General features: G+C 35.6%; 2 protein-coding genes across 4 annotated transcripts; both read right to left on the bottom strand.

The window, feature by feature from the left end:
- Window positions 1–371: 371 nt before the first annotated feature.
- LOC132599245 (bZIP transcription factor 29-like) lies at window positions 372–4,528 on the bottom strand. 2 transcript variants are annotated; one of them, XM_060312539.1, is made up of 5 exons: window positions 4,316–4,528; window positions 2,838–4,122; window positions 2,192–2,324; window positions 2,020–2,104; window positions 372–919 (listed from the first exon to the last, which is right to left on the bottom strand). In XM_060312539.1, the coding sequence occupies exons 2-5, from the start codon at window positions 4,016–4,018 to the stop codon at window positions 669–671; spliced, it is 1,650 nt and encodes a 549-aa protein (XP_060168522.1). In that variant the 5' UTR covers window positions 4,019–4,122; window positions 4,316–4,528; the 3' UTR covers window positions 372–668. The 2 variants fall into 2 exon arrangements, with proteins under 2 accessions (XP_060168522.1, XP_060168521.1); XM_060312538.1 differs by having other exon boundaries at window positions 2,838–4,109.
- A 6,244-nt stretch (window positions 4,529–10,772) lies between these two features.
- Window positions 10,773–16,435, bottom strand: LOC132599244 (protein BASIC PENTACYSTEINE4-like). Of its 2 annotated transcripts, none has more exons than XM_060312535.1 (3): window positions 16,281–16,435; window positions 12,338–12,502; window positions 10,773–12,082 (listed from the first exon to the last, which is right to left on the bottom strand). In XM_060312535.1, the coding sequence occupies exons 2-3, from the start codon at window positions 12,413–12,415 to the stop codon at window positions 11,210–11,212; spliced, it is 951 nt and encodes a 316-aa protein (XP_060168518.1). In that variant the 5' UTR covers window positions 12,416–12,502; window positions 16,281–16,435; the 3' UTR covers window positions 10,773–11,209. The 2 variants fall into 2 exon arrangements, with proteins under 2 accessions (XP_060168518.1, XP_060168519.1); XM_060312536.1 differs by lacking the exon at window positions 16,281–16,435 and adding an exon at window positions 13,765–13,939.
- Window positions 16,436–16,868: the final 433 nt, after the last annotated feature.

Genomic DNA, 16,868 nt, shown 5'->3' with positions numbered 1-16,868 from the left:
ACGTGGTTACAAGAACATATGCGCCAAGAAACAAGACAGGATAGGATTTTTTTTGAAACAGAAAACAGGATAGGATATTATTCTTGCTATTCTTTTCTCATTTCTTCCCATATCGAATAACTTGCTAGATTTTGATAGGTGTATGACGAATCTGGGAATAAAAATTGAAAAATTAACATATTACTACATCAGAGAAAGCACTACTATATCTAAACTTCTCTTACGCGTCAACAATTTTTCCGAAAAGAAATGTTCTACTCTCTCACTTATAATTAGTCGGTTCTATTTTTCGATGAAAATAATTCTATTGTTCTCTTTCTTTATTCTACGAAACAGAAAAATTCTAGCCAAAGTTGTAACTGGAAGGAACATGAAGCAAGTCGAATTTCAATTTACCTTCCCTAATAACAAAACGAGTCAAGTTCATATGACCTTGAATTCAATATCCTTGTGGAACAAAAAAAGACGAACTGTATACGTCTAAAGCCCCTCTGTGACTAATTTACTCCAATGAACATGCATGTCCTATAGATAATAAATACCACGCCTTAGTGTGTTTTGTTGTGAATGCAGAACTAATGAATGAATGCATTGAATGATATGAAATCACTTGCAACATCTATCGACAAACTAATATAAATATTACGATGATCGGATATTCCCAAAAGCTACTTCTTTGATTCATGTTTTGAAGGTGCGGAGGGTTGCCGTGCCTGAGCATGTTGTTGAGGCTGAGATGACTGTTGTTGCTGCTGCTGCTGCTGCAACTGATGCATGTTTCGCTGATTAGACTGCGGTTGCTGAGACTGGAACATTTGAGGATTGAGAGAAAGCTGCTGAAACTTGGAAGCATCTGCATTAAGCTCAGCGGTTGCAATCTTCAAGCGTTGTACTTCAGCGGTCAATGCTTCATTTAGAGCTGTCATAGCAAACGCTATAAGGTTTCATATTTGTTTTTAGGAGTGGCAAACGAGCGGGTCGAAAACGGATTAAATAAAAATGAATAAAATATCAGACCGGCCCATTTTTAACACGGACAAAAAAAGGGGTTAACCTACGGATAATATGGATATAGTTTCAGGAATAGTCGAGTGGGAACACAAGCTAAAAGCGAAAATAAGCTTAGACTGCCCAAAAACCAAGAACTCACGAAAATTAACAAGCAGATATATGGATATTTGATAATATGGATGTACATATGGATATCCATTTTTTAGTGGATAATATAAATAATATCCATATTTGATCCATTTTTAAAAAGTCAGTTATCCAACCCATGTCTAATGGGTCGGATTTGATAGTTACTTGTTTCTTTTAACCATTTTGCCAGCCCTAACTATAAGGTTTCATATTTGTCTATTATAACACCAGAAAACCTCACATGCAGAAAAATATAAGAAGCATCTGCCTGTTCACTAATAGCATTGACGGAAGAACAGAAGACAACATAGAAGCCTAAAATGGCAACTGTTTCTATCCACCAAAACAAGATCGTACGTTGCCAATATCCTCTATTTTAAACAATCAACGTAAGATGCAACGGAAATTGTTCATTTCTAATTGGTATTTCCCAAGATGAGCATTTTACTAGTCTGTTGGCATAGGGTTCATAGATTGTATTAGCACCTAACAGATTCAATAAATTCAAAGATACAGTTTATCAGACTTTCATATAATTAGACAGCAAATTGTAAGCACAAACTTCACCTTTAAGAGTAGTATCTCATTCTTAAAAGTCCAGAGTAAGTGAATTGATTTCTAGAGATAATAAGAAACATAGAAATTCTAGTTAACTAGGAAATAAATAGAAAATAAGATGACCTCCAGGCAGTCCCTTGTATAATTAAAAATATGTCATATACTGTTTCTACTGTTGTAGACATGCAAGACGAATGCAGAACTAGTGTTAAACATAACGAAATAGTCAGATAAAGTGCACATGGGGCGCAGAAAAAGGTGAAGATCAAACATGAGCAGACAAATAAAAAAAGTCATAGATCACAGATGCAAGATGTATACCGTCACGGAGTTGGGCTTGCTGTTCCATGGATTGCAAACGGAACTTCAGCTCATGATTTTGGCTCGTTAGCCCAGCAGAATCTCTCTGAATGCAAGTACAAGAAAAAAAATTAAATAGTGATAATACGATTAAGTAGAGCCATTAAGAGGACAATATTGAAAAAGTTATCACCTGCAACATGGTCAATTGAGCAGACAATGTGGTGGCTTCAGTCTGCAACGTCTGTACCTTGTGTTCTAACTCAGCAATATATCTCATCTTTCGTTCTTTAGAACGAGCAGCAGATTGACGGTTGGCTAAAATCCTACAACAATAAAAAACAGAATAGGGCATGTCAGCTGCAAAGTAGGAGTCACAAACGGGCGGATCCAATCGGATATGGGCAGGTCGAAAACGGGTTAAACCAAAACGGATAAAATATCCGACCCGCCCATATTTAACACAGATAAAAATTGGGTTAACCGACGGATAATATGAATATCAATATTGTCCATGGTTTCCGGAATAGTCAGGTGAGAACACAAGCTAAAAGCCAAAATAAGCTTTGACTCTTAGAAAGCATGAACTAATAATTATAACAAGTAGACAACTAAGTATTGATAATATGGATATCCATATTATCCACCCGGATATCCATTTTTTAGTGGATAATATAGATAATATCAATATTTGATCCATTTTTAAAAAGCCAGTTATCCAACCCATATGTAATGGGTCGGATGGTTACTTATTTTTCTAAACCATTTTGCCAGCCCTACTACAAAGCAAAGAGGAATTAAAAAGGAAAATACATTCATCATTTGGAAGGGAATTTTACCTTTTGGCTCGTTTTGGATCCGTTAAAGCTATCTCTGAAAGTTTCTCATTTGCCATAATTTTCTTCAATTCAGCTCCGCTAAATTCACCATTTCCGAATTCCAAACTGAAGCTGTTTGAATTTCCATCAAGTGAATTGGTTGGAGAGAGTTGGCCCGGGCGTGGTCCAGGAGACGGAGGCAACTTTGGTGAATCATCAACGAAGTTCAACTTTCCCATAAAACTGTCCATCGAAATACTCCTATAGTGTCTCGTGGTCGGAGCAATATCTCCCACAGCACTCCTTTTGTTACTTCCACCACTGTCATTAACACTGCTTGTTGCTTCATTATCACTACTATCACCCGTCTTTGTACCACTCGCTCTACTATCTAAATCTTCACGGTTCTCATTACCCGAAGAGTTAAACGCATCAAAATTTTCCAAATTCATATATGCATTAAAAAGGTCGTCCACAACTTCTCCTTCGGATTTCCTCTCACCCATCCCTTCAACATTGCTGTTATCATTTCCTCTATTATCCCACATTGATTCACGTTTAACCAACTGAACTGGTTTATTATCCCTTAATGGAACAAGTGGCGGCGAGGACTGCATTATAGGAGAAAAGCCGAATGGGATATCACTATTAGACCTCCGATGAGCCTTACGAGGAGGACGACTCTCTCCTTGCCTCGACGAATTACACCTCGAGAAAGGCGTGGGGGGCAATAAGGAATGTGAATTGCCATCCTGATCCCCACCCATCGACACGTCAGCAGATATCGGGTCAGACATGGACGTGGACGGGGATTCCCTATACGGTGAAGGGCTCAAAGGTGGCAAGGAATCCAGTGAGAAAAACGCCGGCTGAGATAAAGATCGCGAATGCGATGGCCCTATGCCCATTTGCTGATTATTCCCGGGTCGGGTTACAGGGATCTGAGAATATGGTGAAATAGGGGGCATTTGCGGGTGAGAAGGTGGTATCCCTACTCTTTTAGTACTATTTTCAACACCAAAATTGGGTGAAAATTGCCTCATTTGACCACGAAATTGGGAAGTATTAGTCAACTGGGGTATATCCAATTGGTTCATTGAAATAGGTTGAAGTTGTTTAGGGATTGAGGAAGATGACGTACCAAATGATGATTGAAGTCTTTGCACCATATCACTATTACCTTCATCATTGTCACCAGCCATTTTTTTGCACAAATATTTCAACTCTACCAGTCAACTACTGAAAAAAAGACTTCAACTTTACCAAAATCCTAGCTTTACAGTACAGTTACACCTGAATTTCAAAGCTAAAAAAATATCATCAATGGCATAAAACCCCAAATCAAGAAACAATGCGAAACCCATTAAACAACCCCACCAAAAAAAAAATCCAATCTTTAACATAAATATCAACAAATAATTAAAAACAAAAAACTGGGTTTTCATCTAAAATCAAGAAAATGAAATGGGTTAGTAAAAAAATTGAGTCTTGAAAAATACCTAAGTGTGAATCCACTCAGCACGCTCCTCTATTTTTCTGTTTTTTGTTCTCTCTCTTTGTGTGTGTAACTTTTTTCTTCTTTTTTGCTATAAATATTTGTTTGGTGATTTTTTTCTTTGTTTCTCTCTCTCTCTCTATCTCTATCTCAGTGTATCAATGAAGATTTCTACTTACAACAACTATTATTACACGGATTTCATGACAAGACTCTACTTACTATACTTTTTCTTTTCTATATACTTGAGAGACGCGTGAATTTAATATGAATTTCAGTTTCACTTGAATTTGAATTTGCATTTCATTCCGACTGAATTTATCGAATCTTTTTTCCCCCTATCACCGCAGAATATGTAGCAATGAATCTCTCCCGTAATAATTTATGTGATATAATTTAATTAAATATGAAATTTAAAAAATAAAGTAAATTTTTGAAATTTGTGATCTGAAATAAGTCATAAATTTATGAGTGGCTACAAATTATTTCATTAAGAAAAAAGAGAAAGTTTTAAATTAAATAATTTTTTAATATAAAAATATATTATTCTTTTTGCTAGACACTAACAAGAAAAATATATCATATAAATTGAAAAAAATATAATTTTTTCTTTTTGGGGTCTTAAAATAAAAGATTTTTTGCCTTTTTTTTTTGGTGTATAGTCCAATGTCGTATTTATTAGTCTCTTTTCAAGAGCGTGAGGAATACTCTCCTTGTCTGATATTCAAAGTTTTGTTCTTTGTTTGGAGATGGATTTGCAAATTCCAATTTGAAGTGTGGATTAAGTTCTCAAGTGATCATTTTCTTTGTCCTTTTGCTGAAAACAAAAGGGAAAAAATGAGTTAGAGAGAAATTAAATTTTGTTATTAGGGGGTCATTATAATCGTGATAGATACTTGTAAGACGTGTATCTCAGGTATACGTATTTATCACTTGATTATGGTTAAATGATATGTGTTTTTTCTTTAATTTTAACGTTTAAAATTAGCTTCATTAATTTAGTATAAGCGTCAATACAAATGAATATTTACCGTAGGGATTTAGTAACTCAATTGGTTGGTTACCTGAATTTCACCTTGTTGGTGAGGGTTCGCATCCCCACATTGTAATCCCTCTCCATTTTCCCTACCCTACCCCTGAGTAATTAAAAAAAGAAACTTTATAAAAAAAATGAATATTTACCATATGATCCTACCTCAATATTTACCAAACCTAAAATCCTATTCCTTTTCTAGAGATTTTACTGGATTGTCAATAAATATAAAATTTAAAGTATTTAAATTTAAAGAGTTTGTAAAAGTATTTAGAGCCTGTTTGGATGGGCTTATGCTTATAAGCTGCTTTAGATAAGCTAAGTCAAATGGGCTCAATTATTTTTTTGAGCTTATTTTAAGCACAAAATGACTTTAAGCTGGTCAGCCAAACACTCAAAAAAACTGAAAACAGCTTATAAGCAACTTATAAGCCAATCCAAACGGGCTCTTAGAAGTCCCAACTTTGATTTTTTTTTTCTACGTGTACTAAAGACAAAATTGTAGTGTTATAATTTTACCAAAGGTGCTGTTACCCTATACTAATAGTACTAATTTTGCAGCAATATATTGGTATGTTAAGGAATTGAATCAAAACTCAACTTGCTACATGATGAAAATATAAGACCAATACGAATTCCTTAATTTCAACTTATAACTCTTAACACTTCCAAAACGCATAGCATGAACATCTACGGCATAAATTATGGAGTAGTAAATATGTACGTCCAATTAGATGTTAAAAATTAGTAGTATATCTTTTGTAATTCTCATTGTGAAGCGTAATCTTATAAAAAACAAGAAACTATTAAATGATGCATTCTACTTTCGGTTCTTTTTAAGTCAACTGCATAAATTCTCAAGTTTGGAATATATATAAGTAATACTCACAGTAGTAAATAAATTCTGTAACACGAAAGCTCTTTTTCCTTTTTCATAAATTAAGAGTACCATTTTCCATTCTTTAGTCCTTTCCATACAAAGTAGATTTTAGTTGCAAAATATGGTACCGTATCGAAGATAGATAGGAATGCATTTATAGTGCTGCAAACATTTATGAAACAAAAATTTATGATTGGAAAATTTTTACGTTAATTGATATTGTACATTTTCGTATTTATGTAGTAATATTTTAGTAACATCCAGGTATACATAAAGGAAGAAAAAAATAACTTTTGAAAAAATATATATCTTCGTGCTAATTAAAATTATAATTGGACGATATGTGTTGATGTGTTCATGCAAAACCAATAACCAACAAAGAAGTGATCATGCCTAAATTATTGGCACACATTATCGTGACGGCAATTAGTTGACTTTGACCATTGAAATTGGGGGACTGTTGGGCCCCATTTGTGTTGGATACACACACGTGTTTAAATCTTAGCTTTATCGACAATATAAAAATTTATCCAATTTTTTTGTTTTATTAAAAAGGAAGAAAAAACAGGTAAATACGGGGCCCACATGGTCGGCAAGATTGGACTTCCTGTAATCTGGTAAAGGAGGAGCTAAGCCATTTTCAGAATTTCGGTCCAAATTAAATAACTTAAAATTGCTGACATGTGTAACGAAAACTTCGTTAAAAAAAAAAAAAAAAAAAAAACAGTTTTGATAATTTGCCAGACCCTACATTGTGGGATTTCACTGGGTACGTTGTTGTAGTTTTGATAATTTGATCTTCCTGTTTTCCGATTTCTCGATTATCATAAAAAAAAAAAAATTATCTCTATAATGGTTGTAAGTTTTGAGACGAAGATTCTTTGACCGGACTCAGGTTAGAATTCTAGCCCTTCCACAGTGGTATCTCACTGATGGCTCGGGCCCCCCAGGAAGGAGACCTTCTTCGCCTTCCACCTAAGTTATGCAGGAAAGGCCCAAAGCCAATCCTAGGGAACAGTGAAGCTTCATAGGGTTTTTCTGTCTAGGTGCAGGTAGTTCGCATCTTCACAGACATGTCTATTTCACCGAGCCACTCTCTGAGACAGTGCCCAGATCATTACGCCTTTCGTGCGGGTCGGAACTTACCCGACAAGAAATTTCGCTACCTTAGACCGTTATAGTTACGGCGTTACTATTTTCACTGCCCAATAATCAATTTGGTCCCGAGGTAAGGAATAACTAGTTACGTCAAAAGATGTTGTTAATACAGCCATCTGCATCAGAATAAATAGAGTTTTCCGAAAAAACCTGCTAGTGGAGGGATCATTCTCAACGAGTCCATAAGAAATGATCCCATTTTTTTCATCGGGTCCGCATAAAGACCAAAGATCTTAAGCGACCGATCCGGCAGAACAGCTCAAAAGATAAAGAAGTATATCTTGACAAGTATAAGGAACTTATAGTCAATCCTGAGCCGGTGCTAGTTTGACAAAAAATTAAAGAACTCTTAATCGTCCGAGAATTGCTAGGAGTTTGTTAGGTCTAAGAGAATATAATACTATACATATCTCCATCTTCCCACCACTACAAAGGACATTGATACACAAAAGTCCTGCAAAATCGTAGTTTATCTAGTGTTCATTACAAGTGTTTGCTATCAAGCAACCCTGATCAATGGATAAGAATTACTTTCTCTCGCTCTTTATTATTTCTAGTTGATATATTATTTGCGTTGTTATCATTATTAGGACATTTCCGTTATCTTTACATTATCAAATGATCAACTGAATTTTATTTACTCATATTGCTCGTGGCATTAAAATTTAAGTTTTGACCTAATAACAACTTTTAGGTTAATCAATCCGATATTAATTGTTGAAACCCTTTCGTACGCACTACACCAAAAGAGGCTTTTAGTGGCAATATATTTTCCTTTTAGCGGCAATAGTTATTGCCACAAAAACATTTACCAGCAATTGGTTTATGTCATTAGATCCAAGGTCGGTAAAACCTTTAGCGGCATTTATTGTTAGGGTTGAAGCTTGGTATTGCCGGTAATAATTGATTCTAGAATATAATTAGCGGCAATTAAGTTATTGTAGCAATTTAATTGCCGCTAAAAGCATATTATGTTGTAGTGACGTAAGCAACATTACGTGACGACTTCTTCATTAAGCACATAATTAAGGCTAGCTTTCTTTCCTTAATGTTAGTTGTATCGGACCCATTCTTATTCGTTCATATGTTAAAATTTTGGATTCGCCTCTGACCGCAAACTGCTTCATTCTTTATCAATTAGGAACTTGTACCGGGTGCATGAAACCAAGAAAAGAACGTGGAAAATAGAAATTGTATGAATATTGGTATTGTAATGTTACAGAAATGGGTATCATGTTAACATGACTAAATGTAGGTGTTGTCAACATTGTCGGCGGTAGATGAACAAGCCACGACCAACTTACATGGTGTTTGATTTTCATGTCAAGATCTCCTATACACTCATATTTCATTGGTAGGAAATTTTCTAGTTTGATAAGAAATTAAGTTTGTCGTCTTTGACATGATATCCATTTCATATTTCTTACTATTTTAAAATTAAGAGATTCAGAATTTAAAGTAGTGGTTGTAAAGTAAACTATATATATATTGCACGCATAACTCATATGTACTGTGGGATTAGTACAAATATAATTTTAAGGATTAGTACAAATATAATCGAAAACAGTGAGTGCATCTGTACTTACTGCTAAAAGAGATAGATCAGCTCGTGTTGACAATTACTTTGTTATTGGAGGGATAAAAGAATAACTATAATAAAATAATGTAAGAGAGCATACGAGGTTTATGCATATCATGACTGCACTCTTATAATTGGTAGGGGCTAATTAGCGCATTCACGGCTTATCTCGTAAAAGAAGAAGCAAATTCAACTATTTCATCGACACTTACAAATTGTCATATTAAAGTTCCATAGGATATTTGAGCATTTTAATATTACAAATTGTCATATTAAAGTTCCACATTATCAACATTCGTTTATGGCAGAATGTTGGCTAAACGTGGCCTTACTTTCATCTTCTCCCACAAACTCATTTAACCTCTAAACCATAATTCTCCCATTATTTACTCACATTACTACCTCACTCTTATCCTATTCAATTCAAAAATGATGTTGTTAACTATAAATAGTTAGTCATCCTGACCTTGTAGTGTGTGAAAAATATTGGAGAGTTTTTGAAAAAGTGATAAAAGAGAGTTTTATTTAGTTGAAGGAAAGTGTTCTTATGGTGGAGCTTTGGACTCTTCAACTAGTCTGGAGTTGTTTGAGTCACACGATGTTGATGGTTTGTTATACCCTGGAGGGGACAAGTTAGAGTTATACTGATGGACCCGTGAAGATTATGACGCAGTGGGCTTGAATCTCCTTGAAGAGAGCGAGATATCTGCGCCTCAGCCTAAAGAATCTTTATTTTATTTTTCTTCATTTTGTTCATTTTATTTTCACCTGTAATAATTTGTGGTATATTCACCAACACCTGCTATTTTCATCAGCACAGATACTAACCGGATAACTCTGTCTAGTCAGACTTAAGCAGATGAAAAGACATCGCCTAGTATTTTTTTATATTTGTTGGGATTAAAACACTAATTTTCAAAGTTTGAACTTATGATATTTGACTACTATACCACAACCTTGGAGTTAAACTCATTGGATGTGTTGGATAGAGGGAAATATTGTCATTGTATATGTAGATAAAAAGCATATTAGGCTGATTCTCCTTCTTTAAGATTCTTAAAGGTGTATGTTCAAAACTAGCCAATGCCTCTTCCAAAAAAACAAAAACTACATTGCGAGAACTTAACTAAAGAATTTCTTTTCGAAAAAGTACAAACACTCGGCCCCAGTTTTATCTTGTACAGTTTCTAAATAGAGAGGCACATTAGTCAACATATCCGACTAGGAATTCCATAAATTCCTGAGATTTTGATAGAAAGTGAGAAAGTGTTTGGCCTAATTTGACTATCTAAGGATATTTCCTGTTGATGAACCGAACTTGAAAATGCTGATAGATTGGTTAGTTAGGAGACCTACCTTTTTTGCGCATAACTGTTAGATAAATCACTCATTGAAACTGAGATATTTGTGGGGACGATATTGTATTTACTTCTAGATTCTGGAGTTGAAATGTTATTAGGCTTTACATCTTAAAAAAAGATAAGATCATTAATGACCCTTTATGTTGTCTCAAAGACATTAATCAATTTTAGTTTCCTTTTAGGGCCAACTTCATACTGCTATTTTGTAGTGTCCAAACAAACTTCCAAACCAGTTTGGCGCGCACATGTACCGAATAACCCTATCATCCAAAGACTTACATAGATAGGCAGTAGTTTCCTAGCACTATAATTTGAACTCTGGTATCCCATAATTTTCATCCCACTTCATTGACAGCTAGACTATCCCTTGGGTACGGCGACAGCTTTAATCGGTTATACCAAGCAATCTTTTGAATGAGATAAGAAAATCAGCAGGCTGAGGTCGCTAGAAAGTTAAATTCAATGAAATTAGCAAGTACTTGCATTACAGGAGCAGAGAAGGAGAAGTTGCAATGAGTTAATGACCACGTTAAGCTCCGACTAAGATAAGAAACATGAAAAATAGAAGCTTTCTTATTAGTTATGAATAAGGAGAAGCTCAAAATAGTATACCTGCAATTCCTAGAAACTCCTTTGTACAAGATTAAGTGCCAAAAAACAGATAGCCGACGATAAATACCAGAAAAGTGCTGCAAATAACTGAACCAAAAGTCAGTTCCATTGCATTTAGTCACAGCACAGGTCATCCTGAACATCCGAAAGGGCTTTTGATCATATAGTCAAGCTCTTGGGTTTCCTTCCTCGGATACCTATCAAGCATCTCTGTCATCCAGGCCTAATATGTACCCTCCGAAAAAGCAACTAGCCAATAAACCAACATTGATGCATCATTTAATGGTAATGTAACGATTTGTACCATGTTTAGCCCAATAAGTCTTAAGATCAATGGGCATAGACAGATCGTGGCCAGCTACTGCAAGCCTTGTAAGCAATCTGCTAAAAACGCTTCCACTCATTTTCCTACCACCTAAACGGGCATGGCGTTTGTTTGGCAATTGTGGTAGTGGATATTCTGACAGATATGTAGTGCAGCAAGATGACTGCCATCCCCCACTTCCCCATTTGTAACACTGCCTTGGTATTCCCGTACATGTGCAAACAGGTATTGGCATGGTAGACTCGTCAAACTGGATCTGGGTTATCGACCCAAGATCCTGAGCATCCCATTCAGCTTTAGATCCATCCGTTGTAAGATGCCGATTCAAATCTTCATTCACTTTCTTTGCCTTCTTTGGAGATTTTGCTGACTTCGTTGACATGCCTTTGTTTACTTTTGATCGTTTTACTTGGAGTGCCTTAGCAGCTTCAGATGAAATGGCCGATATAGGAAAAGCATCAGCTACGGGCACATCCCTATTTATACAAACAGAATCAGTGTTATTGCTGCGATGATTTTTAGGTTGACCGGGGCGCTTTGTCCCACGTGTCCTACTACCCAATGTGCCATTCATGGTACTTTCTAAAAAGTGGAGGGCAGCCATTGCATTGTCCCTTTCTTTGATGGCAGTATCTCGCTCAGCAAATGCGGCATCTCGCTGCTGGATTGCAAAATCTCGCTCAGCGAATGCTTCCTTCTTTTCAATCACCGCTTTATTCCGTTCTTCAACAGCAGCATCTCTTTCAGCAAATATCATTCTGATTTTCGTATTCATTATGATAGCCTCTTGGTCCTTCATCTGGTAAGGAGGTACCATGTTCCACTACAGTGAAAGTAAGAGTAGTGAAGTGATTAAATACTGATCATAACGTCAAGATATATCCAAAACAAAGTAAAATAGATTAGTTCCAAGGTTCTGCTCCTTACTTATGATAACACATTCCTGTTATTGGACGATTCATTATTTTCAGTAAATTTATGTGATGTATTCAGTTAATTCCCAACTAGCTTGTAATTAAGGCGTAGTTGTTGTATTGCCTTAACCTTTTCATAATTAAAACAGTTGAACTTTTCTTACCGGTGCATGACCTCCTCTGGAGCAATCCATTCTGTGTCTCCTATTTTCGCGGTGGCCCCCATCGTCCATCTTATCCATCGTGCTTGATGAGAAGCAGACTCGTATCTGCCTCTATATAGTATTTTCTGGATCTAATGTCAACTAGCTCTCTGCTCAACAGTCATCCTGCAGAATAAAGAAGGGAAGGAATAAGAAGGTTGCAGAAGAATTTTTTCACACTAGCTATCGCAATGCAGGTATAATAAAATAAATCAGCCATTACTGAAGCACATAAGAGTGTCAATAAATTGTCCAAATATACAAAAGAAATTGGCATAACACAGAGCACGGATGCTGATCGAGCCAAAAAAAAAAATAGAGAGAGATATTATGGCTACACTCAAGTAGCAACAGCGGCCAGCCGGCCATCTAAATTGCGCATCAAGCCTTAGCCTTATGAAAGCTAATCATCCCCAAACACAAAAAATCCTCAAGCGGTGCTCATGTCTCAAGATACGACCCACCTCCATGCAAATAGTAGGTCAAATTGACCAGTTTACCTTAACGAATTAAATACTAAAGATGCTTTTATTTATATTTATAGAATTAATAGACGGTAAAGATGGACAACTAACAAAATGTCAGGTATTTAGACAAATATCCACAAAATAGCAACATAATAGCAGAGCAGTTCCACCTTCTGGAAGCAAACATCTCAGCTGCCATAGTGTGCCTAGGAGGTCAGACAAAAATTTAGCAACTAGTGAACGAGCTTTTACTTTCCTTTGAGACATAATTTTGACAATATTGCACGAGGAAGGTGCATCTAAGAAGTAGATATGAGAAAAGACACTCTCTTTTTTTTTTTTTTTAGTAGAAGGTAACTTGAGAAAAGACTCTCTTCTAGTGCTTGAGAAAGAAATGTCTTCCCATACATCATATTGCCAAGCCAAAGGAACAGGCTTATCTTGCTAAGTAACTCAATTTATCAGTTTTTCCTCCTCCACAATAATGCAAGACGAAATGTATATCTAAGAAGCAGACTTGCTTGAGAAAAAGAGCAAAAAAAAAATACTACTATATGTTTTTCCTGAGATTGCACAAATGAGGAGAGATCACTTTTATACTAGCAGGAAGATGTTGTATATGACATTCATCCTCCTTTCATACAAAAATCTTCATAAAGTTACATCAGATGGAGCACACAGTGTTGGTCCATGAAAATAAACAGAAACATATAGACAATAAACCTACACCTTCTCTCTCCTCTCTTTGGATAAGTACTCCTGCCTGGCTAGTTGTTTCATATTATAATTGCCAACTTACTTGCTGGCAATACAAATGTCTAATCGCAAAATTAGAGTTGACAACATATCCTGAGCACAATCAAATAAAAATAGTGAAACATTCGCATCAGACACAAAGTTCACAAAAAGAATCACCCCTACCGGTAAGTTTACACTTCCAAGAAAAGAAATAGAGAACAGTGATATGGCACAAAAAGCCAACTCTGGTGGACGCAGCATGGCAAGCAAGAAAGGTGGAAATCTGCCTCAAAGATTACGCCAAACTATAAGTAGAGGAAAGAATGACAGAAAGAAACATATGAAAGCCATGACATGTATGTACACAGGAACCTCTGATAGAAAAGGGAAAAGGGCGTTGATTTAGTATATAAATAATCTCTCTCTCTCTCTCTCTCTCTCTATATATATATATATATATATATATATATATATATATATATGGACAGAGAAGGGGAAAAAAAAAGAGGGAGGGGCAGGGGTAAATGACGCATAATCCAACATAATCTCTGCTGGTGGCTGCTAACGATGTCATTGATTATCGAATTAGGCTTATCAGGAGGCAACAGATGGCAAAATAAAACATGTACCAAGCATAGGAAAAAACTGATGTTTGACTTAATCTCAAGTGGTTGCTGGAAATTTTGCATAAGCTCCCCATTCAATTTGAGCTTCACTAACCTGCCAACTCCGGAGTATAGCTAACCATTGGACAAAACATTACTTGATTATTCTGATTTAGAATTATTTCAGTTGGTCTAGTCGGTCAACTAGAGAAGCATTCCAAGAAACTAAAACAATTAAAATTTACAAAGCAATACAGAACCAAACTAATTACTCAAGCCAAGGCCATGAAATTCACGTTTCCCTTGACCTAAAACTGCATCCTTGAATTAGCAGAATCAAGTACTCCTAACTCCAATCATCTGAAGTAATCTAAGTTGACACCATGCACAAGCTAGCATCCAGTCTCACATATTCACTTTGTTTTAATCCCAAAAGCAGCAAAGAGAAAGCTTTATATATTTCTATAACCAAGTAACTAACAAATTCAGTAAAATGAAAGTGAATTGGTTTAAAATAATGAAATAAAAGCACTCATGACCTTTCAATAGAGAAAACAGACCAAAACATATTCAACATAACTACAACAACGAAAAGAAGATTTCTGAGACAGTTGCTTTTTATCAGGGAAAAAAACTATAGTAAGAAGGTTCTCGACTTTTCTTATTCCTTATTTTGCCATCTTCATTACCAATAGGCTAGAGAAGGACCAGGAGATGAAGTAAACATTGAACGGTTCTCAAAAAAGAAATCCTGGAATTTTATGCTTAGATTGGTAGTCACCGCTCTATTGGACACTGGAGATACCTTGGTCCACTAAGTAAAAATGGACCATGTTTCAGGTTTTAACTTTTATCACAATTGCTGGACTTCTTTTTTCCTGCTCAAATTGATGCAGAAATTTAAGCTGTTTAACATCTAAAAGACATCAAAGAGCTGGCCAAGATTTCCTCCTAGTCACATATCTCAAGTTTTTACAAGGGCTAGTAGAATGCTTTATCACCTCAAATGACATCCAATTTTGTATTTTCTTTTCGTGGTCGAGCATTATGTTGTGGAAAGTGGAAAAATACATATACACAAACAATTGGCTGGTTAAAGATATGCTCAATACGATCTTTGAATTCTGCAGCATGAGAAAATTAATAGGAAGAAGTCACACAACAAATACATTAAACTATCTTAAAAGCAAACAACAACGACAACATACCCAGTGTAATCCCACAAAGTGGGATCTGCGGAGGGTAGAGTGTGAAAAAAGGCAGAAGTAGATCATATTTTCTTCTTCCTCGCCTCCGATAAGAATCCATAAATTAAACAATATTTAGGAACTCACAATGAGTCACCAGATTTAAAAGTAAACCTACCTACCAATTAGGGTGAATTCATATGACTAACACCAATTTAAGTAGAGGTGTAGCTACATATGCCGAAGGGTGGTCAGTCGAACACCCTTCACCATAAGGGTATTCACTGCCGTTACTTCTTTTTCCAAACTGCTTTCATTTGCTTTTCCATGAGCCGAGGGTCTATCAGAGACAACCTCTCTACCTGCCAAGGTAGGAGTAAGGTCCGCGCACACACTACCCTCCCCAAACCCCCACTTGTGGGATTACACTGTGTATGTTGTTATTGTTGTTGTAAGGTGAGATATTACTTTTTATACATATACTAAATCTTGAACACCCTCAACGAAATTCCTGGCTTTGCCACTGATTTATTTAAGTACTTCTCTAGCGCATCAGTGTGCAGCGCAAACAATAAAATTAGATACGTTCTTGAACAAAGATCACTACAAAATCAATTTTCCGGAAAACCTAACACGAAATATAATATTTTTCTTCTTATGAGTCACAGATAAAAACCTGTAAACTGTCAATTAAAGAGCATGCAGAGGCAAAATACCAGCAAAACAAATAAACTAGGGTTTCAACTTCCAAGCACACAGAAAAAACAACACCGACGCAGTAATAAAAGATTCTTGTAATATGCAGAAAGAGAGAGCTAATTAGAGAGAGAAACTGAATGCTGAAGAATGTTTAATTATGTTTGGTAGAAGATAATTAAGGGTGAAGATTGTAGAGAAAGAAACTTACAGGGGAATTAAGTATGATCATTAGCGCATCGCCGGTGAGTGAAAACCCTTTTCCCAACTCCTCCAGTGGAAGGAACTAGTATGTTTAATTATGTTTCTTAAAATAACTTCTTTCCTTTTTTATACTTAATGAAAAAGGATTAATTCAATTTTTGAAATATAAACATGTTTTAGGAGAAAATCCGCCCCCCTTTTTTTTTTTTTTTTTTTAATGAAACTCCTCAAGAGATTTGTCTTGTAACATAAAATACAGTAATTTGTAGGGTGTATTTCAGAAAAACAAACACTTTGTTTTTTTAAAATTAATCAATATGTTTATTATGTAAAATGAAATAAGATTCTCGAATTTAATTATTATTTGCCTAATTTGAATTGGGAGTAATGAATACAAGAAAGTTATGGCGCTACTTGTTTGTCGTGAGTATTCTCATCTAGTCTTTAATATGTACTTTCACAATTCAATCAATACTTCTAATGGCAAAGACAGAGTCGAGATTTCGACTTTATAGGTTTGAATCATAGGAGGAAGACCTCAAATGCTAATAAATAGGATCTAAATTTGATATGTGTGCATACTTAATGATTTTCT

Source organism: Lycium barbarum, chromosome 6 (assembly GCF_019175385.1).
Source record: "Lycium barbarum isolate Lr01 chromosome 6, ASM1917538v2, whole genome shotgun sequence".
Classification (NCBI taxonomy): domain Eukaryota; kingdom Viridiplantae; phylum Streptophyta; class Magnoliopsida; order Solanales; family Solanaceae; genus Lycium; species Lycium barbarum.
Note: the sequence above shows the minus strand (reverse complement) of the source record. Positions and strands in the feature narration are given on the sequence as shown.

What these genes read in the sequence shown, in the direction of transcription:
- LOC132599245 (XM_060312539.1), bottom strand. Translation starts at nt 4,018, where the DNA reads ATGGCTGGTGACAATGATGAAGGTAATAGTGATATGGTGCAAAGACTT. An exon ending in GATCCAAAACGAGCCAAAAG is followed by an intron (nt 2,325 to 2,837) that starts GTAAAATTCCCT and finishes TTATTGTTGTAG; the next exon opens with GATTTTAGCCAACCGTCAAT. An exon ending in CTCAATTGACCATGTTGCAG is followed by an intron (nt 2,105 to 2,191) that starts GTGATAACTTTT and finishes ACTTGCATTCAG; the next exon opens with AGAGATTCTGCTGGGCTAAC.
- LOC132599244 (XM_060312535.1), bottom strand. Translation starts at nt 12,415, where the DNA reads ATGGATAAGATGGACGATGGGGGCCACCGCGAAAATAGGAGACACAGA. An exon ending in CCAGAGGAGGTCATGCACCG is followed by an intron (nt 12,083 to 12,337) that starts GTAAGAAAAGTT and finishes CTTTCACTGTAG; the next exon opens with TGGAACATGGTACCTCCTTA.